The 24,390-nt window shown below is 39.9% G+C and overlaps 1 protein-coding gene across 3 annotated transcripts in view; it reads left to right on the top strand.

The window, feature by feature from the left end:
- SATB2 (SATB homeobox 2) overlaps positions 1–24,390 on the top strand; it is a 127,537-nt gene that overhangs the window by 17,179 nt on the left and 85,968 nt on the right. For all 3 annotated transcript variants that reach the window (XM_079311373.1, XM_079311372.1, XM_079311374.1), the window contains one exon: positions 3,392–3,568. In XM_079311373.1, the coding sequence (XP_079167499.1) occupies positions 3,392–3,568 (177 nt within the window). The remainder of the gene's footprint in view (positions 1–3,391; positions 3,569–24,390) is intronic.

Genomic DNA, 24,390 nt, shown 5'->3' with positions numbered 1-24,390 from the left:
CCATCCTCTTCTTTGGGGTAATAGTGGAAATGGTTTTTCACTGCTCTCTTTCGTTGGTTAGATGGAATTCTTGCTGTGTACAGATGTCCTTATAAAAGCCTTTCTGTAGATCTTGGTTTATGCTGCCCTGACATTTTATGCAGATGCCATCTATATGGGGTCAGAGCTCTGCAGGAAGCATGAAAGAGCTGTTCATGAGTCAGTTAGGTTAATCAAAATCCAGGACAAAAAGCCTTTAGGACGATTTGCGATCACTGGTAACATTTTGCGTGTGTGTTCTAGCATTGTGTTTGTCCTTTAAGGAAACAAGCTCTTTCCTTTTTAGCCCTCGGAAAACTCCTTGTTTTCACCCTGTGTGAAAAGCAGTGCCGTGTGTCATGTAGCATGAGCTGTGCAGCATCACTCCTGCAGCCTCTGTAGAGCTGGGAGAGGAGTGCACACGAGTTCAGTGCCGGGGCACCTCAGCCCGCTCCGTGCGTGTGCGCAGCGAGGGAGGATGACAGCGATTCTGGCTGATGGCTCGTTAGGGAAAGAGTGAGGAGTTCCAGGATTTATGAGTAAGGCTGGCTTGTGCTGCAGTAGCACCGCATGGGAGACTATTATGGATGCTTGGTCTGCAGCTCTCTGAGTACTGCTCCAAGTTCTTCAACTGGAATGACAGTGAGTAGTGACTAACTTGTATTGCTCTTCTCTAAGGGCCCTGTAGCGAGCTGGAGGTGTAATATATGCATGTAGGAGCAAGCCATGGTGTATATCAGCATGTAAAGAGCATGTTGGCGTCAGCAGATGTTTTTTCTTTTGATTCCAACATACTGAAAGTGTATTTATTTTCAGATAACATTAGGAAACAGGAGTTTGATGTAGTAAGTTTGGAGATACAACAGTTTAACTCTCTAAAGTGAAATAGAGAGCAAAGCAGTTGAAACTTCCTTGGAGTGAGATTGGCTTGGAAATAAGTTTGATTACTGTTGCTTTTTGTTTCATTTTTAAAATCAGTATTAAGATTCTGGGTGCTATAGTGAGACGCATGAGAATGGGTTAGTAATGACCGATGTGGTAACCTGCCCTTTGCTCTCTGTTTTTAAGGTACTAATAGCAGCTTATCATCAATTACTCTGGGTCACTGAGTTCAGAGGTGTTTTTTCTTTAGCAGGATTGCTGCAAGCATGGGCAGTGGGAAGGGGCAGGAAAGTCATCATAGGCAGGAGTCGTGTGGGGTCCTTTGTGCTATCCATAAAGTGGTAGTATGTATGGCATCCATCCTAGCATTTGAGATTCTGTTTGTACTCAAACAGTAAAGTATGAGTGCAGAGAATAGGTGAAGCTTCTGTGCTGAAAAGGAGAGACTGTTGTATGATAAAGAAAGCATCCTTTAGGAGCATAAAAGACAGTGTGACATCCCTTTTATCGGTTTGCTTCACCACTTTTTCTGTCTTGCCAAAATGTAATTTATGCAACTGATATTACAGCCTCAGCATTTGGCCAATTATCTTAATCTTTTGCTAAGACATTAATAGCCCCATCAAAAGTATTGTGACAGCCTGTATGTTCGACAGGACTGCAAGTTTGTCACTTAAAGAGACTTACTTTCATTTTAACTAAATGGTGTATGGACAAATAGAATTCAAATTCCAATCTCTGATAAGAAAAGAAATTTTGTCACTGATTCCAGAGGAACATGATCACTCATGCTGTCTCTTCAGGAAGGCACCTAGAGATTTTTTTTCACTGAGGTTTTTTTTTTTTTTTTTTCCACTATACTTTAGAATTTGGCTGCTTGATCTTGCAAAATGCATCAGTTTAACCCAGAATCAAGCAGTGAAGAGGGAGCGGTATCAGTGTAATGCTGTAACCTTCTTTCATGTTACTTTGAGATGTGTTTTAAAACAAAGAACTGAAACACATCAAGTGGATTTTGTACTGTGTAGCTCCTACAGTTAGAATGTCAAATTGAGAGCCACTCTGTGCTAGATAAGTCACTAACTGAGAATTGTGTATCTAAAATATATTTTAAAGTAGATCTAGTCTCTCGAAATTCAAGACAAAAAAGTATTTAAGTTCCTTAGCAGATACTAGTATGACTATTTATTTCAGGGCAGAGTGACTCCTCTGAAGGCATGTACAGCTCTTGGTTTGTAGATACTAGGTTTTGAATCTACTGACGGTAGCTCATAAATATTTAATAGATTTTGTAAAGGACAACTAAAATGTGTCTTTCTCTGAAATTCGTAAACATACCCAGCCTTTTTTTGCAGTTATTGTCCATTGAAAATTATTGTATTTAATACTGAAGAACAAGATTTAGAGGTGAACTTGCCGGTGACATTGACAGCCTTAGATGGCACATTTGGAAAACTGCTTTAGGCTGAGATTGTTCTCTGCACCAATATTTTCTCGTTTACCTAGGGACTAACGGGTTGTATGTAACCAGTTAAAAAATGTCTGTGACTAGAAGTAGACTAGTCTGTAGCAGGTGGTGGAAATGGCCGTGCAGCTCTGTAGGTTTTCCGTCTGTTCCCTCTTCCTTCTGGGAATGCACTGTAGAGCTGTTCCCTGCAAATTGGCACGTTTCACTACTGCCTGTAGTATTGAATCCCTTTAAGTTCATGCCTCACAATTTATCTAATGTCATAGATAACTTGATCCTGTAACCACAAATGTAGATTTACAATAAAACACAACAAAATTGAATCCAGACCACCCCCTAAGTTTTCCACTTATGTGGTTCCTCCTCATCCTTGATCCTTTTTCCAAAAGAATTGTTCTCACACTTTTCATGGATGCAGCAGAAAGACAGCCATAGGTCTCTCTGGGTCTCAGTGACCATCAGCTGCCAACACATGATTATAATTTTCAACAAAATCAATTCAAGAGTATTTTCCTTGTACAGTGAGAAGACTGGCCCTGGTCTGAAAATGCACAAATATCCCAGGGTCCCTCAAGGGGATCAGCCTCTGCTGATTTCTCCATAAGCTCACTGTGTAGAGAGAAGCAGAAATGGCATTTATGTGTCAGGGTTTCGTATGTCTGAATGTGGAGAAATGACCTGAAAGAAATAGGGACTATTCATGGAACTGTAGAAAATTGCAATGTTGAAAAAGTCTTATTAGGAAATCTTGTTCATCTTCCTGCTGGCTATGATTCTGTTCCTGAACTGTATTCTCTAGAGCTTTTAGTGTGGTTTTTAAATGAGTCAAGTGATGAGACTTCAGTATTTTCCTTGGAAAGAAAACAAAAGTTATCCCACAAGGAAGAGTGGCAGATTTCCACTTACGATGAGTCTTCTAGGAGGTGTGTTAATTTACAAGTTCAATCAGAGATGTGTGACACAGTTCTTGTTCCTCTTATTGATTCTTTGTTGGTTTCTTTTTTGGTGTTTTTTTCCATGTAGGTTTGATGATTCCAGTCTTTTGTGTGGTGGAGCAGTCAGACGCCTCTCTTGAATACGATAATCGAGAAGAGCATGCTGAGTTCGTTCTGGTTCGCAAAGATGTGCTCTTTAGCCAGCTGGTGGAGACAGCGCTCCTGGCTCTGGGGTATTCCCACAGTTCTGCAGCTCAGGCACAAGGTATTCAATAGTTTTTTTTCTCACTTCTCTGCACTGCAGAAGACAGAACCTGAGGTTGTTTGATGTAAGAAAATGGGTGGCAAATCTTGGAAGTGTTTATATCAGTTGTGTTAATTGCTTAATCCTAAACTAGGTGTACAACAAGCCCTACATTTTTAGCCTGCCTAGAAAGCATTAACTAGATCTTGCTGACGTGTGAAATCTGGTGATAATGATCAGTCAGGATATTCATGACACACTTGTTCTGTACTATGAGGCAGGTTGCTGCTTTGAGAAAGTCAGCACAGAAGATAGAACCTTTAGGTGTACAGCTGGATGGTATCCAGTATTCCTCTTTGTATCTGGGCAGTTTTGAACAGCGTATTGTAGTCTTTCATTTTTTACATTAGATAAAATAATGTAGATAATGGTTACATATATATATATACACGTTGTTTTTATGCCAAATAGTTGTAGGACTAAATGTGCAGGCTGATTTCTGTTTTCACTTACCTACTATATTGCTGCAAAACCCTTTGTAAAGCTCTATAGTCCCTTCCACTCAGAGATAATTCTCTGTTAGCAGCAAAATCTTAAAATAAACAAAGCTTTCCTCTCTCTACCCAAAATATAAGCTTAAAAAAGCCCAAACCTAAAATCGTAATCTTGAGGGAGATGGGCAGGAGGTGGTGGGTTGAGAAAAATCTTTCCAGAATGAACTTGAAATTTCAAGAGGCTTTTTTATACTGAACAGGTTATTTCAGTGCTTATTCTTTTGGATGAGAAGCCTGTAAGTTTGTTTTATCTCCATATCACCAATAAAACCTGTGCACACTTAGGGATTTTTAATAGCAATTTGCCTGGGGATTTGAATTTTTTCTATTGATTTGGGTTGTTTTGTATAGTTAGGTATTTGAATGTGGGAACAAAAGGAGCAATGGTGGTGTTGAATCCAGGAGTTCCAGGTAGTGGTTAATCTCATGGGCTCCTTGTGCAAACTTCTTTCCAAGCAGGGTGATAATGATTCATTTCCTCTGTCAGACTCTGCTCTGTGAGAGAGGCTCAGATTCTTCATACAGGCAGAGTTTATGTACATGTGTTTATTTATACAATATTGTAGTAAAAGCCCTGCAAGAAGGTATTTGTTCTGGTTTTTAATATGAAATGCTTTGTGTCATCTTAGGGACTCTTTTTTCCTGAGTGTAAAAGGTCAGCATATCCCACTGTTTCCATCCTGGTGAGCCAGCTTTCTGTTTGACAGCACTATCCATCTCAGTTAACACAGTTGCTCAACATGTTGTGAGCTAACATGTGGAACATGCTGCATTAGGTGGCCAAGATTTGATTCTTGGCACTTCTGAAGGGGAATGGGCTTTGCAGAAAACCTGCTCCAACGGGGCATGTCATCCAGTGCAGTGACCCACACTGGCTGAGCATCTCACCTGGGGGAACCTTGCTTTTGTGGCATCCCTCTGTTGTGAGAATGGAGAGGAGGAGACAGATTGACTCATGAAGGAAATTAGTCACTGTGCAAGGAGGAAATGGCCACTGCATTTTTGAGCTTTAATAATGAGCAGGTTCAGATACTGATTTGTCATTTGGTGTGCTGCTTGAAGAACTCCACTGGAAAATAGAAGTTGAATCTCTAATTATTGCATTTAGCCTAAAAAAATCACCTAAAGTATTTTCGTCTTTAGGTAGCAATTACATTCCTCTAGGCAACATCACATGGTACAATACTTAGAATGACAGAAAATACCTTAAAGATCCATCAGCAAACAAATCTCTTGGTTAAGTTATTTACCTTCAGTGAAGGGCCAGTCCACCAATGTCTTTTATACGTCTTGATCAAATACTGCAGGCCATGCCAATCTTGAGATATGAAGCTGAAGTATGCAGCATGTTCTGTAGTATCTTGCCTCTGTGCTCTCTGTCTGTAAGCTGAGGGGTGAGGTACAGGCAGAGACAGGCAATAGATTTCTGAAATTGTTCTGTTTAATGCGAAATTTTATAGAATATAGGGTCCTAATTTGTTAAGTAGGGTTGACAAAAGCATGCTACTAAATTGCTATTATAAGGATTTATTTGGGAACACAACTTTCTGGTGTTAAAAAGGTGGGGAAAATAAGGCTATTTACTTTCTTCATTATGATTGTAGGGCAAGTCTACTTCTGTTCTGTCTGCTTGGAATTGATTTCCATTAGCAAAACATTTTAGTAAATGGTCACTTCGTTCTTTTTTATGGTCAACTAAATTACAGGATCTGCATGAGAAGTTAAAGGTCCTCAGGTGCATTTTTCAAAATACTCTGAGCGTCATGCTCTGCGAAAGTGACACGAGTATGTGTCTCCGTATCCTCCAGGGACAAAAAACGAAGTTTGTCAAAGCTTTGGAGTTGTAAAAACTGTCTAAGCTGTTTCTTGGCGTGTAACAATTGTCACCTTTTGAGCTGGGAAAGTATTTCATTTCACCCCAGTCTTTTTTTAATGACTGAGTGGAATGGCAGTTTCACTTCATCCTGCAAGAAGCATCATGCCTTTGCCTGTTCTTTTTAGAGCAGGGTCTTCTGTGGCAGATAGAAGAGCTAGTTATGGGGGAAAGAAGAGCTGTGGCAGCAGAGAGAATTGCCGTAGGATTTCACACCACCTTCGCTGCGGTTCCCCGTGGCAGCCCTGCAGAGCTGCCGAGGCTCGAGTTGGTGTGTGGCTTCCCAGCTGTACAGCAGCACAGCGGAGCCTGGCTGGCAGGAAGCAAACATGGCACAGAGTGGTAGGTGGTATATGCCCTCCTGAGGGGCCCTGCTGTAGGGCTGCCAGCCTGGGCTGCAGCCTGGAGCTGCAGAGCTCCCCGAGGAGGTGATGCTGTGTCCGAGCGTTTGAGCTGTAACGCGCACACACCGCGGCCACCTGGCCTGAGCCTCGTGTACTGGCTTGTGGTCACTGGGCTTGGTATGGATCATTTTTATTCCTGGTTGCTAGGTGAATGGATATGTCTTAGCACAAACAGTGTTGAGACAAAAATGTATCAGGAGGTGTACATGAAGGTAGCCCCATGCCTCCCTGGAAGAAGCTCTTTATTCCCACACGGGTTGAGCAGGACACATTTATCCAGGAACAGCTGGTTATGATTTTTTGTTGATGGTGGTGGGAGCAGAGACTTTTCCAGTGAGTGCTGCCCTCATGAAACTTCCCTTTTCTGACAGGAGCTGTGAAATATCTTCTGGAACAGCATGGGAATTCGTTAACAGCTTGGCACTGGGGTGTGAAAGTTGGTGGTGTAAATGGCAACAAAGGTTTAATAAACATTTATGTATTTTTCTTTCATCACTTGAGTCTGCACCTGACAGTAGGGAACCTGCTACATGTGTCTTTTAGAGAGGAAGAGAGTCATACTTTAAAGGGGCACCTGTTCTATATGTAGTTTAATAAAATTTATGTGCCCTGATGAAAATTCTTTCTTGTGGGTAAGGTATTCTAACAGGCCTGTGCAAGAGAATGGAACTGGTAGGAGGTACATAGAATACACAGTGCTCAGTGCTGGGACCAAAGTAGTATGAAAGTAGCTGCAATCTGGTGTACCCTGCGTGCAGTCCTGTGGCTTTGGGACCTGCTGTGAAAGCTGATTCCCTCCTCAGCGTGGGGTGGAAGAAGAATAGTGTTAGTTTGATGCTTTTAGTGTCTACTTTCTTAGAATCCGTGTGAAAAAGAAAATAGTGTGATTTCCTGTGGATATATGTTTTTCTTTTGACCAGTTCCTTGTTAGCTCTTGTGAGTGTCCATAGAACTGATGTGCATTGTCTGCAGAAGTCAGCAGAGCTCCATGGGTCATTGAAATGGAGTTTGCCTTCTCATCTCAGGTACTTGAGCTGCGTGTATTGGCAGGGCAGTGTGGAGTGCCTGCCCTGACTGCTCTCTGGGAACAGCTTTAGCCAGGCACTGACAGGATGGTTGCTTGAGTTAGTTGCTGTGGGTGAGCCTGACAAGGAAAGGGGTGTACAGAAGACTGAAATGGTGCTCAGATGTCAAGTTCAACAGGAAGAGGAGTAAGAAAACAGCAGAGGGAAATTAACACAGAGCAAGAGATCCTTCCCATTCCTGTCTCTGTAGAGATTGTCAAGCTCCGGTTCTTGAGCAATGCCTTACTTTGAGCAGGGCCATTGCAAGAGGCAGTGCCTTGCATTTCTGTATCAGAGGTGTTTCTTCTAATGCTGTCTATAGACTGGAGAGGGGGGAAGACCTCTGTTTGCAAAGAGCTGGGGGTGAGGGAGTGGGGTCCAAAGTGGAAGGCTGGAAGGAAGGGTTAGCAGTGGTCAATGGGGAAGAACAAGAAAGGAACAAGATTTTAGGTATCTTGCCTTGCAGTGTGGAGTTGTAATAGCTGGATATGGAGGTGAGTGATGCTCTGTGGGGACTGTGGCTCAGTGAGCAGAGATTAGACAGTTCAGCCCTGTTAGCCTTGCTACACCGGAGTGGGAAAGAGGAGAATTCTCTTGGGCCGATCATTGCCTGGCCAGAGTGGCTGACACCCAGAGGTACCTCAGGACCTACTCCAGTCCTACTCAAGCTGCCTGGACTGTGAAGCTCTGATACTCCTTGCAGCCACAGGACAGCTTGGCTTCAGTGCTTCTACAGAGAGCTGTGTTCTGGAGCAGTAATGGAGCTGTCTTTGCAATGAGCTGCAGTAAGAGAGAAAGGTGGCTCTCCTGACTGTGTTGGAAGGAAACCAAGGCACAGACAGACAGGAGCTCTTTGCTGGATTGATAGTGCATGTGGCTGGGGCGGGAAATAACCCAGACTGCAAGTGTTGTTAATTTTCTTCAAGGGTTAAAATGTGTGAACTTAGTCCTGCTCTCTGCTGTTAATTGGAGGCCCCTTGCACTTGTGGCCTGTGTTTTAGAATTTCTTCAAAGCACAGACCAGGTCTATGCGATATGGTGGTGTTCAGTGAATCAGTCCAAGCCCCAGGCTGCTGTGTGTAAGAATGTGGCAGCCAGAGTGCTTTGCTCCTTCACTCAGACTAGCCTTTGTGAGAGCAGCATGCCCATCTTGCCCCTTATGGGATTATAACCACGTGTACAAATATTTGAAGGGTGTAAATACCGATGAGAGAATAGATTTGCCTAAGCTAGTAGAAGAGGGTAGGGCTCTGAGGCAATTGGAAGGACCTGAGCAGATTATTTGTAAGGAAAGATCCTGCGAAAGATTCCCATCTGTTTTTAAAATCACAATAGCTTCCAACTGAATGTCAGGTAAAGGGAGAACATACCAGCTGGGGGCTGTATTGAACACACACGCACAAGCTGGTTTTATATTTCTGTATCAAGAAAGGTACAGTGTGGTAAACCCTGAACTGTGCTTGGTGTGTACAGCCAAGTTTGCTGTAGCTGGGATATGCTATTTTCTACGCAAGAGCAAGGTAGCAGTAGGAGAAAAATGAGACGAAATCTGAGTTCAGGTTTCTCATGTGAATAATGTGTAATGAATGACAAGGTTGCTATAAACTGCAATCTTCTGACCCCTCAGCCCACTGTCACTTGTGTCTGAGTTGCGACTCCCTATTCATGTGATCAAAGATCTTCTAGTGAGAGGAGTTTAATAAATAGGTGAGACATTGGTGATACAATACCTTTTAATAACAAGATGATACAGTAATCAACTAGCTAAATAATGGGTCACTTCCTGCCACTCCTTACTACTGCATTTGACTTTTTCATTTTAACAGAGACAGCGTGTTGGTCTCACCTAACGGCGTTGTCAGTCCATGGAAAGCCACTGTATTTCTCTGAGCTCAAACTCTTTTGACACGGACTATTCTCACCCTGCTAAACCAATAAGATTTAAAACAAAACGCCCCAAGAGAAATGGAAAAAACCCACCCAGCCCTCTTCACATCTCTTTTCATCGGTTCAGTTTTACATCAGCCCTAATTAACAGCTTCTTACCTTTAGTAATCCCCTTTGTTCCCCTTGCCTCTGCCGGGGATATTTCTAATGGATAAACTCTTCTTTCTTCTCTGCAGTTTTGCAGGTGGCATTATGAAAGGCCCAGATCAAATAATTTGATAGTATTATGTGTGAGGGGTCTGGTTAGTACTGACATCTTGCAGTAAACTCTGCAAAGCAATTCCCTGACAACTTGTCTGAGATTGCTAAGCAGACAGGATTTCTTGCAGTGATACTCAGCCATCCAGATCAAAGTTTTCCTTGTGAAAGCTGCTCCTTCTTGAACTGTTCATTGCTTGAGTTGCACTCTTTGTCTTTCTCCCTGATGTTTGAAGAAAGAGGGCTAAGAGCTTCTCAAATATTTATTTCTCTCCCTATATACATCATTTACCAGCAAATCACTGTTTTGTCTACCCTGCAAAACTTCATGACAACTGTAAGTGAAATTCAATTAGCTGGAACTATGAGAGAAAGTCACAATTTAATGAGAATATTGAAAACCTCTTCGTTCTTTGTGGGTTTTGATAGGCATTTCTGTGCATAATGGACATGGGGTTGAAAGACACTGTTGTTAAAGGTTCAGCATCTAATGCCATTTCAATTAAAGCCCTAGAATTCTCTTTAAGAATTCCTCAGAACTCTTAAGAAATCGTATGTAAAAAGTAAAAGAAGCAACAAAGATTGATGCTTCTTATATTTGTAGGCTTTGCTAAAATTAGCATTGCATTTTTTATGGAAAATGTGACATACAAAGAAATGTTAGAATGTTATATTTTTAGATACCTAAATGGAATATATTTTAAGTTTTACTTTGGTTTATATATATAAACGCATATGATATATTTATACTTTAGTACACACACATTTTATACGTGCACATGCTTGCAAATGTGTAAAAGTATAATATATATATGTGGAAGCAAAAGCTCAGAATTAAATTAATGAATTAGTCTGAGATTACTTGTCATCCTTATTCTCTGTGCTGTTATTTTAAATATCCTTATTTTCCCAACAGCATGAACTCCAGTGAATATCAGAGTTTTTGAAAGTTCTTAATTTCTGACTAGTGGTCAGGAAGTGTCTGTCTTTCCTTTTCTTTTCTCCCCTGTCACCCCCCCACCCAAACTGGCGTACAAAAGTTAGCGTGTGTGGTATTGACGTTCTGATCCCAATATATTATTTACAGGATTCTGTGAAGGAACAAAACGTTCTACAAATAATAATCTATTTTTCTAGATGGCAAACATCTGGGCAGTGTAAGTAAATGGGTAATTTATTAGTGTTTGAACAGCTTAAAGGAGGGTAAGTAAAGGTAGTCCTGAACAGCTCAGCACTTCTGACGCTGCTTTCCGTCTCATTTGCGGTCCGTGACTGAGCACAGCAGGCTCGTAAGCAGGAGAGGGGACGGGGGAAAGGAGGGAGCAGAGTGGACACAAAGGGCTTTGGTTGTTCCAGTGAGACACCCTTTCATCCTTCTCCCTGTGAGACCCCGCATACCTGTAAAGGGACTTTGGTGTCGGGTGCTTTGGAGCACGTCGTGTTTTGGTGGCGGCTCCGCGGGCTCCAGTGAACCTGTTGCAGTGGTGTGTGTGTGTCATTTGTTTGTCATTTGTAATGGTTTTGAGTAAAACTGAGAAATGTTCTTTATTGAAAATAAAATTCTGTTGTTTCATTTTCTTTCCTTCTTCACGAATCTGATAAGGAAGCAGTGCTCTCTTTAAATGGAAATAAATTAGGTTGGGCTAGGTCTTCCTCTGTCCAAGGAAGGAAAATGAGGTGCAGTTAACAGCCTGTTAACTTACAAGCTAAATATTTAAACATTCAGTGGGATGAGCAGAGCAAAGCTTGGTGATGGTCAACATGTTAGGGTGGGTTTTTTTTCCCGTCCTTTTTTTTTTTCTCTTTTCTTTTTTAGATTTTAAAAAATATTATCTGCTGATTTTTATTTTTTTCTCCATTCCCTCCTCTAGATAAGGGAAGCAGCATTTTAACCCAGTGGCGTGAAGGGCTTTCTTTTTTTTTTTTTTTTTTTTTTTTCCCCAGCTGCAGATTGCCCTGCCCAATCTGCTTTCCCTGCAGGCACACAAAGCCGAGCCCACCCCCAGCCGCTTATTTCTTTAACCTGAGGTAGGGCACATCCCTCACATCGGCTTCTGCCTGTTTAGAAGTAAATCCCACCTTTCAGAATCCCTGGTTGGCCTTGGGTGTAGTTTCCCTGTGCAGCATTTATAATGGCTGTTCTGCTGGAGAGAAGGCAGAGCTCTTTCTGCTGGCTGGTCTGTCTGGAGTCCCTTTATCATCAGTGCCCCGCTCTGGATCTTGCTGCTCGTGTTTGGGGAAATTGGTTTGAGCCTGTGGAGAGCAAAGGTGCTTGGCTCCAGGGCTTCTGGCAAGCTTGTCGTGTAAAGCAATACTTCTCAGTCTCCTTTAACCATGTAGACAAGCTAAGCATGAAAACAATTTTGTTTTTAAACTGAAAGCATAACAAAGTAGGTGTAGAAAATCTGAGGAGGCTAAACAGAAAGTGTTTCCTAGTTTAGAAAAGCAAAAGAGAGGCCAACACACTGACCCCCTATTCCATGTTTTCTGTCTCTTCAGGAGACATCCTCCTGGCACTGACAGCAAAGGGTCAGTTCAGATGTTTTCTCACTGCTGTACGTGAGCATTGTAGAAAGGACCTGGCTTTAATCCTCCTGGTCCTTATTGGAATATAAATGAAGCTGTCAATCAGCAACTGTATTTGATGCTTGGGTCCTTTCATACTGGTTGAATTTTACAAGGACAATCTGCCCTCCTGCATTGTTTGTCATTGGGGGTCTGCAGCAGATTAAATGGCTACATTTAATGGAATAGAATGGGGAAGGATGAGCAAAAGACAATGCTATTAGTGACCTTCTTTTACCTACTATCCTGCTCACTGGAAACCCACTCGGCGAGTACAGATGAGGGTTCAAATTCAAGCTGTGTCTGAGAGAAGTGGGTGCATGTACCCTCCTCCCATCTGTTGAGCTACCTGATTGTTCAGAGTGTGTGTCTCTTCCTTGCTTTACTGGTGGCAGGCTTGTGGAGAATTGCTAGTACTCTGTCTTTTGGCCGGTAAAAACCTTTGTTTTATCCAGACAGTTTAAAAGAATATATGTTTATAGAGGTATGATTAAAAGAAGGAATTGCATGATGTTGGATGAGATGAGATTGGGGCATTTTTCACTGTGTATTTATGGGCAATTTTACTTTCAACCTTACTCCAAATGAAAAATAATGTTTCTAGAATGAAGTGACTGTCAATAAAGCTAGAATAGCCTTGGGATCTGTGGTCTGTATTTTATTCTGTTTTTAGTTCCCATACTGTTTTATATATGCAGCACCTTTGTCTTCACCTGTCTGTTTCCAAGTTACCAACAAAGAGTTAAATTCAAACAAGTAAGCTAGGAGGAGGATGCATGTGCCAGTCAGAATTCACAGCTAAATTGCTTTCATACTGTGTTTTTATAATATATTTGCTGCTTAGCCACATTTTGGCCCTTTTCCTTTTTCTAACAAAAATCATTTCTGTGGCGTAGCTAGTAGATAATTCCTGCTTTTACAGGGACAACACCATGCTAAAAATGTCCCTTGGCATAGGGATCGTTAACTGATGGCAATTTGTCTGCCTTTCTCAGTGCGTTTTTCTTCGGCACCAGCTATAGATTCTATGAAATAGTCTGTGGGGGGAAAAAAGTGTTTATCTTGTATTGAAACTGAGAATGGACCAAATGCTTGAGGAAAAATTCTATCAAATAATGAGCTAGAGATAATACTATATTTTTTCAAGATCCTGGAAGGAGATGCTTAGGCAGTATTATGTGGCAGTCAGCATGAGAAAATTGGCATTTCGTGAAATGCTACCATAGAATGTGCTTCAAACCTCACTATTTATATATCCATGTATATAGATAACATCAATTATATATTTTTAAATGCTGGTGATGGGTCTAAAAGCTACATGCATTACAAACGTTAAAGTTTCCTTTTCTGTGGCATAACTGTGGAAAACAAGTCTTACTTTTCTCAATCTGAAAGATGTATTTGTTTGAGTAATAAAATGAAGAGTGGTATTTTGTTGGTAATATTAATAGAGATTTATTAATATTTTATTGTGACACTTTCAAATAAAGGACTGCACCTGCTTGGGTTCCTTTAGGGGGTGGGGTTGTTTACTTTTTTGATATAGCTATTAAAAGATCATAGCATATATAGATCATACATTTGCAGTTTCTGATCACTAAAAATCCTTCCTACCATAAATGCGTATATGAAATGGAGAACCTAATTAAAAGATTAACAGCATGTACAGTAATTTACCCAAAAGGCATGTGTTAATTTGTTAAAACACTAAAGATCTTTATGCTTTCTTTTTTGATGCTATCAAAATATTTTCCGTGGAACTGGTTGAACCTGGTCTCTTCATTATAAATTCTTCTGCAGAGTAAGACAACTTAATTTCATATCTAATTGCATGAGGAATTATAAATTATCTTTTCTAAGAGACCTATGACACTAAAACATAGAATGAACAAATAAAATGGATTTGTTCTAGTACAAATGAAGAAATATGGCAGTATTTTTATTACAGACACCATTTGTTTGGGCTGAGTGTTTGAATATTTTACAATAAGATGCAAAGTGCTATTTGCTGAGCAGTCATTCTAGCAATGCATCTTAAGGTGTTCTGCAACTAATTGCCATGAAACGAAGAAATCCAAATCAACAAAGCCCAGGCCCACCCATAAAATAAAACCCTATACAGAATGAGGTAAATCTGTTCCGAGGGAAATACATTTTATGTGCATTTAAAGAAGTGGAGTCTTCTTCTTGGCTAAAATATACTACTTTTCTTTTGTTCACAGAGGAAAGACTTGTTGATTCCAAATGTGTGCTTTAGCTCAGCAAAAAGGTGACTTGCTGCATGTAAAGTGATTTCCAGCTAGGTAAGAGGTGCTGCAGTGTAGAGTGGAGCACACAGGTGAAGGATTTAAAGTCTGGTTTCTCTTGGGAATGATGTATAGAACAGTTTACTGGGTGTGGGGCATTTCCTTGATGCATAGGGAGGTGTAGGGAAGTGTAGGTCCTGGCTCCATTGGTGTCACACAACCTGGGGATGCCGTTCTGCTGCACAGTTAGGGTGTCCCTCCCTCTTGGGGACTTTGGTGGAATGCTCAACAACTCTGCCTTCCTGCCTTGAGAATGCAGTAGGTTGTCCTTTGGAAACAATGGGGTGTTGAACAGTACCAAGTGACAAGGTAATCTCAGAATTAAGTATTAACCTTATGGCAGAATTCAGTAGAAACTAGCATTTATTAAAGATTTGCCTTTTGTAACTTCATATGGAATTGTATTCTGGCATTGAAAGTTTAAAATATTTTACAGTGCATTTACCATTTTGGACTGCACTGTGTCAGTGTTGATGCCAAGGCTGTTCTAATGTTACTGAATGTCTGTTTAACCAGCTTAGATTAAATCCTAATACATTATTTAGTGCAAGGAGCAAATTAATATTATATTGACCTTTGGAGGGTTGAATTAATAAATTTATCACAAGGATTAGTTTGGAATTGCATATTAGAGACATTCTTTTATTTATTTATCCAGAAGTACTTCTATTATGAAGTTTACTAATACAAAGCTGCTTCTGTTAAGCTGATTGTTATTCCTAGATACTAAAAGATCAATGCCAAATTTTCGCAATCCCAATGTATGGATGGATTTGTGAGTTTTTCCAGAAGGGCACTAAAAGGGTAGTTAGTATAAAGGTGAGTAGGAAAGAAATGTAATAATTTTAGTTAGGGAACAACTGTGGTTTGGTTTGAGTGGTATTAAACAAAAAATTCAGCATTTATGGTGACATGTGGATTACCCTTTTAAAAAAATTATGCCTAATAATCCAAAGTGATTTCAATAACGAGGTTAAGGAGCAATTTTATAATCATACAAGCAGGATATTTTTCTTTTCCCCTTAGCTTTCTGTAGTTTTATATTGAAACTTTATTTTGCAAGAACTTCTTATGCTTCACAGTTTTGAGTGTGTGTCAGCACAGGAAAAAAGGGGAGAGAGAGAGCAAAAAGGAGGAGAGACAGGCAAGTTTTTCTACAGTGTGTAATAGCAATGTGGTGACTTTGTGAGGGACAGCAGTGTCATTTTTGGTAGTGAAGTAAGCACAGGCACCAGGTCACTGAGGTCCAGCAAATCCTTGTCCCACTCATCTGCTTGATGACCAAAATTGGGCTGGAGTTGCAGGTACAGCTGTAGCACTGGCATGGCACTGGGATGCCTCAGGGTTGCAACGTCAGTATTGTGGAAGGAGGGGCTGCAGAACAAAATTGCTATTATACATCTTCAAGGTTTCTCCTGAATCCTTGTCTTTTTTAATCTGGGTCTCTTATGCACAAGTTTACATTTTGCATGTAAATGTGAAGGAGATGGAGAAATCTTAGCTGCAGATGGGGAAAAAAAAAAAAAAAAACAAACCACAACCCTCCAGTGTCTTCATATTTTAAAGAAGTCCAGAATTAGAAGGAGATAAATTCATGTAGCCTTTGCACCATAATAATATGGCAAGACCTGACACAAAGCCATAAGGCTTTTTTCACAGATTCAGTTGTCTGGAAGTTGTGCAATGCTGTTTAAATAGAATGTCTTTTAATAGATCACAAGAAATTTAAAAAATACATTAAAAAAGTCATGTTTTCACCAAGGATTACATGATGGCAGTGTTAACTCCAGTGCAATTAATAGACAGCATGTACTTTGTTTTCCTTTGAGTGCTTAGCATTTTCCCTAGATTTTATCTGGTCTCATACCCAGGAACTGGGTATGGATGTAAACTGCTGTTATTGGAACTGTATTTAGGACTAATAAAACCATTGTAAGTGCAGTATGGCAAGATGTGAATCTAAATATGCATTTGCAGCAATGTACCCGTGGCATGCATATCCTGTAGTAGTAGGCACATATTGTCCACCCTTGTCCACATATTTTTACATACAAAACTTAATTGGCTTATGACAAAATAACTTATGTTGGCATAGCATTTATCTTTTACAAATCCTGCAGTTGTTTTCTCAGAGCAGTTGAGAGGTGCAGTTTGTCACTTAACAGGGAGAAAGATGGAGTATGTTCTAATTTTGGCGTGGAGCACTGGCCCATTGAGTCAGGCCTTGTGTTGTAGCAATTTGTCTATATCAAGAAAGGGGAAACCAGGACCAGCCTATCTCATACACCTGCTGAATGTCTTTTTACATCCAGCTAGTTGTGTGATACAGTATTTGGGGAGAAGAAGATGCTGTTTTATACGAGGAGTGATCAGTTCAAGTCTGGAAGCAAAATAAATCCCGTGTTTCGGTGCTTGATGGATTAAGTCTTTTATATAGCATGTTTTATAGCAAAATGGCTATGTTTGTACAGAAGGAGGTGCCAGAACGCTAATAGAAGTATAGTAGCTCATCTGAAGGGTGGGACAGATTTCTGCATGCTGTTTGGGAAAAAAAAAATTAACCCAGTGTGGGAGTGTAATATCTGGCATTGTTAATTTTTGACATTTTGTTTCCCATACTTCTGGGGCTCTTGACGAGGGGAGCTTCATCTTCTCTGTAAAAATTTAATTTGTAAAGATAAAAAAATTCTTAGAGGATTCCATCAGAAGCTTGTTAGCATGATCCTGTCTTTGGCATTAGAACATGGAATAGAAAAGAATCCAAGCATTTTAATTTGCTGGGAACAAAAAGAAGCTGGTTGGTGACTTTGGGATGCAGTCTTGATCTCTGAAGCACATTACTTTGCGGGTATGCAGGCATGTGACAGCGTGATCCTACATGGGGCTCGGTTGGTTTCAAACATGCATGGGGCCTCCTGCGGCCCTTTTGTTATTTCTCAGCCTTTGGCACCAAGTGCTGGTGGGGGGATGTGTGGAGATGGGGAAATGAGAGAAATGGATATTAGAATTCAGTAGCAGATTTAAATTAAGCAGAAACCTCAGTATGTTATAAACTTGTAAGGCTATATATACACTATGGCATGTGGCTGGACCATAGTTATGCTCAGCAAACCACTGAATATTGTAGGACAGTTCATACATTTTCTAATTCTTCCCAGAAAAAAAAAGGATTTCAGTACTAAGTAATACCTTGTTATCGTATTCCCAACTGTTGGCAGCAAAGCAATTTGGACTTTCAAAAATAGCAGATGAGATATTTCTCTAAAACTATGCTACTATTTAGCATTTTACTGATGTTCTGGCAGAACAGCACAAGGATTGACAGAAACTGGGGCTGGAAGCAACTTAAGGGAGCTGCTGGAGTTTAGTGAAGGTTATGGAACAGCAGTGCCTTCCTGCAGATGTCCTGTGAAGAGAGATGGGAAGGGACCACAGATGTCAAAGCAAGAGCTGCTCATCATGAACATGACTTTTTCAGCCAAGAGGAGTCCAGGTTGACAGTGTCATTTGGGACTTTGCATCCTTAGCAGGAAGAGTTAACAACAGGAGTGAAAAAGCTGATAGCAGTAGAGATAATGTCCTGACATCTTAAAATGTAAGCATGAGGTGCATATCTCAGAGAAAAATATTCCTCACAATGGTGGAAGCTGAAGTCAAGGTTCTTACTACTATTGTAGTAAGGCCAAAAATGGAACTTGAATGTTTTGTCTTGGTGTGAAGGCTAAGTGAAATAAAAAAATTATGTGGTATCCAGTGCTGTGATGTAGGGCCCAAAATCAGTTTGCACAGTGCTGTTAGTGTTCATGGTTGTTGGTGTTGTAGCTTCAACGAGGGATTCTTTACCAGAAAATTATACCCTGTTTCCAGTTACAGAACTGTAAATAAAGTCAAATGCTTCTGAAGTCAGTGGAGTTTTTGATTTCCACTGATGCAATTGAGGGCAGAGGTTGAAACATGATTTTTGTTTCCAGATGTATTTCGAGCTATATTTCAAACTTGTTTTATGTGAAGAATTAAATAACGTGTTGTGAGGCGGGTTGGGATTGTAGACAACACAGGTTCACATAATTTTATGTATATTAGTATGTGGTTACTGATCCTATCTTTGATAGTTTGCAAAGAGCTTGTTTGAGGTGTTCAATACATGTAATTTTTCAGCTGTATTCTAATATGGAAAACCAAACTGAATACAACTGTTCTGGAGTGAGTTATTTAGCTACAGGACATATAGGCCAAAGCCGTTTTACTACAGAACATTTTTCCTCATATGAAAGCTATCCTTTTGCAGGGTATTTCTTGTTTAATGAATGTTTACTCTTTTGTTTCAGAGTAATTTGATTGTTGTTTCTAATATATCATCAAAGCTTGGGTTTGCTTCTTGCTTGCTTATGTGAATATCACTGACACAGTTAACTAGGATTGAGACAACAAAATAAGGATTGCTTGTAGGAATCCTCCTACCACTTCAGAGTCATGGAGAAGGACCACCTGTGTCCTCAGAGGCCAGAAGTGTGGGAACTCTAAGACTAAAAGTAAGAAGCCATGTGTCTTAATATATGTAAGATTTGACTTGGTTTCAAGTACTTTCCTTAAGACTGGAGGAAGAAGAAAGCTGCAGAGAGTAGGGAGACGCATGAAACCTAGGCTTAGGAGCCTTAAGGCAGGGTAAGGTGTTGCTTTAGTTGTGTGTGTTGTGTCTGTGTTGGATTGAAGGTGAGGATAGCAAATATCCACTGCTTTGGCAAGGACTGAAAACTTGGTATTTAACTTGACTAATACGTATGTGTATGTAGGAAGGTTTTAAAAGAAGACTAAAATAGTTGCTAATTTGGACAATTTGTGCTAGAAGCATCAGTACTTGGTTGTAATAAGGAGAAATGCAGTAACTTTTTTTTTCACAGAACTTCTTAGGAATACTAATTCAAATTAAGATTCATATATTCTCTGAGGTTTTCACACTGGTTGGAGAGCAGGGTACCCTGTCTGACTGCATCCATAAATCAAGATGGTGCCTTCTTTTCTGTGAAGCTTAAGGTAAAAGAGATTTGGTTTTAAAGCCCAAGGTGGTTATTACTTGTCTGTAGGCTTATAAATAATATACGAATGCAAAAGATTTTCATTTGATTAACTCTTATTTTTTATTATTTATTAACAAGGTGCTTATGGAGAAACGTTCAAGAGAAGCTTTAGAAATTGTGGGAGATTTATGATGTCATATGATGTCATTACAGCAATACGCTGCATTGTAAAACTTCAGAGCAGCCACTGCTGTACCACCAGGGTGAATAATGGAGCATTCATTCACTCCTACCAAATCCCAGCATCAAATATTCCACAGGCTCTCTTAAAACAGAAATTGTGCCTCTAGGAGCATGTACTGAGAAGTAATGTTTCAGAGGGTATAATCAGAGTACCTCAAAAAAAGGGGTAGATATTTTCAGTCCCAGAAGTTGTGTTAAAGCTGCACAGAAGAGATTCTTAGAGGTAAAGGCTCTTCATAAGGAAGTGGCTGAAAAAAATCCTGGTTATCTCGTGGGGAGCTGGTGAGAAGGAACACTAGAGGCCAAATACTGCTCCGTTACACCATCCTGTGTTTGGGGTAGTGCCAAAGACGAGTGCTTTCCCTGCTGTGACTGAACTGGGGGAGTACAGCTCTGAGGGGTCTGAGCAACCAGTGACTCTACTCTAAACCACACATAAAATGAGTTTAGCAATCTTGGGCTGTTGAACAATGATTCATTTTATAATATGACCACAAAATGTAGCTGTTTTGGTAATGATTGCTTCAAACAGCTTGAGAAGCTGAATGAGCAAGGAGGAGTTGGGATTATCCTTAGCCCTACTAAGTGTCCTTGTTGGGCTGGAGGTCAAGGCTTCCCGGTATAGCTTTTGCCCTGGGCTGCACAGGCAGGCAGGGCAGAGCTCTGCTTGCAATAGACAGACAAAGGTCTCATTCTTTAGTGGTAAATGTGCTTTAACAGCCACCACTGTATACTAATACTTACTAATACTTAAAATGAAAGGAAATGTTAAGTCTGCTGCATGTTATTTGTTCAGGATGTTAACAGCTGTATGGCAAATACACATCTATAGTAGAGGAGGGAGAGGAAGATGCAAGCAACTTTCATAGCCATCCTTTCATATCTGTAATTACATCCAGACTTAGCAGCAGTGTCATTTCATTTTGCAGAGGAGCGTGGCAGCCCTTGAAGTGAGATTTGTTGGTGTTCAATCCCACACGGTAGAAAAGGTCCATTGTGCTCTGACCTGCTTTAAAACAAACCATACTAAACCATGCATGCATACTCAAAGAGTCCCCCCTTTTTATAGACAACTGCCATTTGTTGCAAGGGTTGCTATGGCAAACCAGGGCAGAAAATCCTATCTTGATGTTAAAGCAAAATACTTAGAAATTGTAAGGAGACAGATTTTGAGAATATAAATTAATTAAATGGCAGTAATTGCATTATTGCACTATCTTGCCAGCAAAATAGCTATTCCTGTGGGAGTCTATTACTGTGTTAGGTCTTGCAGCAGAGTGTAATTTTTTGAATGTGCTCTAGGTTTTCAAAATCTGTCTTTTTGCTTTTATTTAATTCTAACTAGTGATAAATAACAGCTTAGCTTTTCAAAGGTGGTCATCATCCAGTGTGCTTGAGTTGTTAAATATGTAAGGGGACTGAATAAGCATTTTCAGTTTGGGCTTTAAACTGACAAAAATAGTTTACTATAATCTCACCAATCTGGCCTGCTGGATAGTTTGCTGGATTGGGATCATTGTCTTTGGATTTGGACAGGAAATGTTGCATTTCTTCCAGATAGAAGTCCTACAGCTGTATAATGTGCCTTTTACTCCTTGGCTGATGGAGGTGCAAAGTGTCAGGCAAGAAGGAGACTTGTAGAGCACATTACTTCATTTGAGAGAAAAAGCTAAAAAACGAGGCTGTTTTATGTTGCTTATCTTGTCCTGAGTACTTAACAGGTCCAACCTTACTGCAGTTGTCAAATCAGTAATGACACAATTAAGATAAGCTTCAGAAACAGAACTGATAAAATGGATGCTGCCTGGTGTCTTTCTTATGCAGTTAGAAAAGCTGCTTGGACTTTTTTTCCTTTAAATGCTGAAAGAAAAACAGTTTTGTCTCCTTACATCTATAACAATTATTCATTAAAGTATTTCTTTACATTTTTAAGTGGAACTGTTGTTACTGTCCTTTTATATCATTTGGGGAGAAATGAAGATTAAAACGCTGATTTTCCACATCTGAAATAGGAAATTCAGATTTAGAAGGAGAAAGAGAACAAATCACTATATAGGAAAAGAAATGAAAAATGTTTTTTGTAAGTGTGTTACCTTGGACCATGAAGAACCTCACTCAGGGTGCCCTGGTGAGTGAAGGTGGGTGTAGGTGTTTCTGTAGGTGTTCTCCAAGCCTCTCTGGTCTCTGCTCAGTTGATCTCAGTTGATCAATCAGCCTCTGCTTGGCTGAATGCGGTACAGGCTGGTGGCTCTGTTGATTATGCCAATATTGCCAGTCTTATGAATTGACCATCTGTTATTTGCTTTTGTATGCACTTAAGAATCAGGCAGGAAGAGCACTGGCAGTAGCCTAGGGTTAGTACCTACATCAAAATTCAGGAACTCTAGAATCTTCTCAGTTTCACCACTGCCTATTTGTCTTTAAAAGGTCATCACTGGCTGTCCTGCTAGTGCAGCTTGCTGCAGGTGGTTGTGCTGGTAAGAGATGTAAATGTGTGCTTCTGTCGAACTTCCAGAGTTCATTTTAGTTCACTGAGAGGTCGTTTTGTACGTTCCCCTTGGGTTCCTGAGCAAGGCAGTAGACTGGCCAATGCATCCAAGGAATGGAATGTGACAAAGCTTCTGTGTTGTGGATTGAATTTTATAAGTTTGGAAGAGGGACCAGCAGCTTCCCAAATGGGAATTAAAAAAAAAAGAGAAATGTAAAAATGTTTCTAACTAGTTCATGTCAGCATCTTAATCTGGAATTGGCTGTGTCTAATGCAAGATGCTTTTCATGCCGTTGTGTTTGCCAGCTACCTCTTAGACTAAGGCATCTGTAGTGATTCAAGAGTTCAACTTTGTGTTAGAAAAAGAAAGGCACTTGTGCAATATCATTAAAAGCTGAGCCATTTTTTTTTTATATTACTTACTTGACTCCACTGTCTTTTCTAGTATTTTGTGAGGCATTTTTCTTTCTTGTTGCATTTATTGTTATTTAGTTGAGAGGTAATGCAGTTTTCTTTGCATTAGCTGCCTTAGAATGATCTCATGTTCAAGGTTAAAATTAAGGAGTTCTGAAAACCTGGATATTCTGATTGTCTCTAGTGCAGAGATTAGGTATAGATGACTGAGTGCTTTGAAAAGGAGTTTTGTATCCACTTACCAGCTTTTCTTAAAAATGACAAAGAGCTAAATAATTTTAAAAAGATAAAAAAGGTTAATTGAAAACTAGTTTTTCATACATATTGCAGTCATTCTTTACAGGTAAACATGTGCGTAAAACATCGTAGCTACAACCACAACATTCATGTTTATTAGATGCTTTTTTATACAAACAGCATTGTAAATGAATAATATTTATCTAAAATTCTATATTTTTCCTCTATGGTTACAGCCACAATTAAACAGATTCTCTGTGTGGAGTTATATCCCCAACTACTTCCCCCCAAGGTATTTTTAAACTTTTTGCCTAAATGATGTGTATTATTTTAATTACAGCACATACTAATTATCTGTAACGTATTGGTTATTATGTCAGTCCGAGGTGGCACTTAAGTCCTTTTTTTCCCCTCACAATTATCAGAATAATATTTGTTTCAGAGGCAGGCAGGGATATGAACCCAGTTAAATCCTAGCAGATATGTCATTATCATAGCAGGGGAAAGCAAAGGAGCAGGTCCCTCCCTGGGCAAAAGCATCAGGAACAAACGGGTGGCTGTATTTATTTTGGCAGGCTGAAGCTGTTGTGAGCCTGGAGTCCCAGCCAAAACCAAGTGAACTTGGAGTTGACTTGAGCTGTTTCTCAAATGTTTTTATGAACTCTCACTTTCTTTTTTTTTTTTTTTAATTCCCCATGTTGTTTTAATTGTATTTCTCAGTGCTGGGAACATCACACAAAATCTTCCATATTTGTGAAAAGATTTCTCATCAGCTAATAGCAATTGTTTAACAAAAATTCTTCATTGGTTAGGGTAAAATCTGAGCTCAGATGTGTGATCACATAAGGGAAAATTCCATTGAGACTTGGAGTGGAATGAAGCCCCCTCCTTAATACTTTTGTCTAACATATGTCACTGTATTAAAAATAATTACTTTGGTTCCTTAGAGGGGAAGGAGAAGGGTTTTTTTAAAACCTGGAATCCTATATTGAGTAGAGTAGGCAAATAAACTCCTGAGATTGCTTTCATTGGAAAAGGATATTTTAAATGGTACCTTTTACTTGAATGTTGGCCAGTTTAATTTAGATTATTGCTTCTGACAATTAACCTCGTGTTGGGCTGCACTTGTCTCATTAGCAATGTGGCAAGTGATGAACTTGGATCTATGAGGGCTCAGATCTCACCTGGGAAACTCCCCCGCCAAGGCTGTGCCACTGCTTATTAACAAAGTATTAACAATTTATTAACACATCCACCTAAAAGCTGTCTGTGGAGGGCTGTGACCAGGGGATTAAACAAATATCTTAGTAGCCTTATAAAATTCTTAGAATAGTTTTGCCAGAGAAAGTTAAACAGCAGAAGAGGCATGGACATAAGTTTTAAAAATGTTGTTTTGAGATTATTTGTTTTTGATGTTTTCCTTTTCGAACTTTTTGTAGTTCAAGATAGAGTTTCTCCTTGAAAATTTATCTCGTATAAAAATCAGTTTTAAATAAAAAGGGAATAGAGTGAGAGTGAGAACACGGCTAAAT

This window comes from Erithacus rubecula (assembly GCF_903797595.1).
Source record: "Erithacus rubecula genome assembly, chromosome: 8".
Lineage (NCBI taxonomy): Eukaryota > Metazoa > Chordata > Aves > Passeriformes > Muscicapidae > Erithacus > Erithacus rubecula.
The sequence above is the reverse complement of the archived record's forward strand: the minus strand, read 5'-3'. Positions and strand labels throughout refer to the sequence as shown.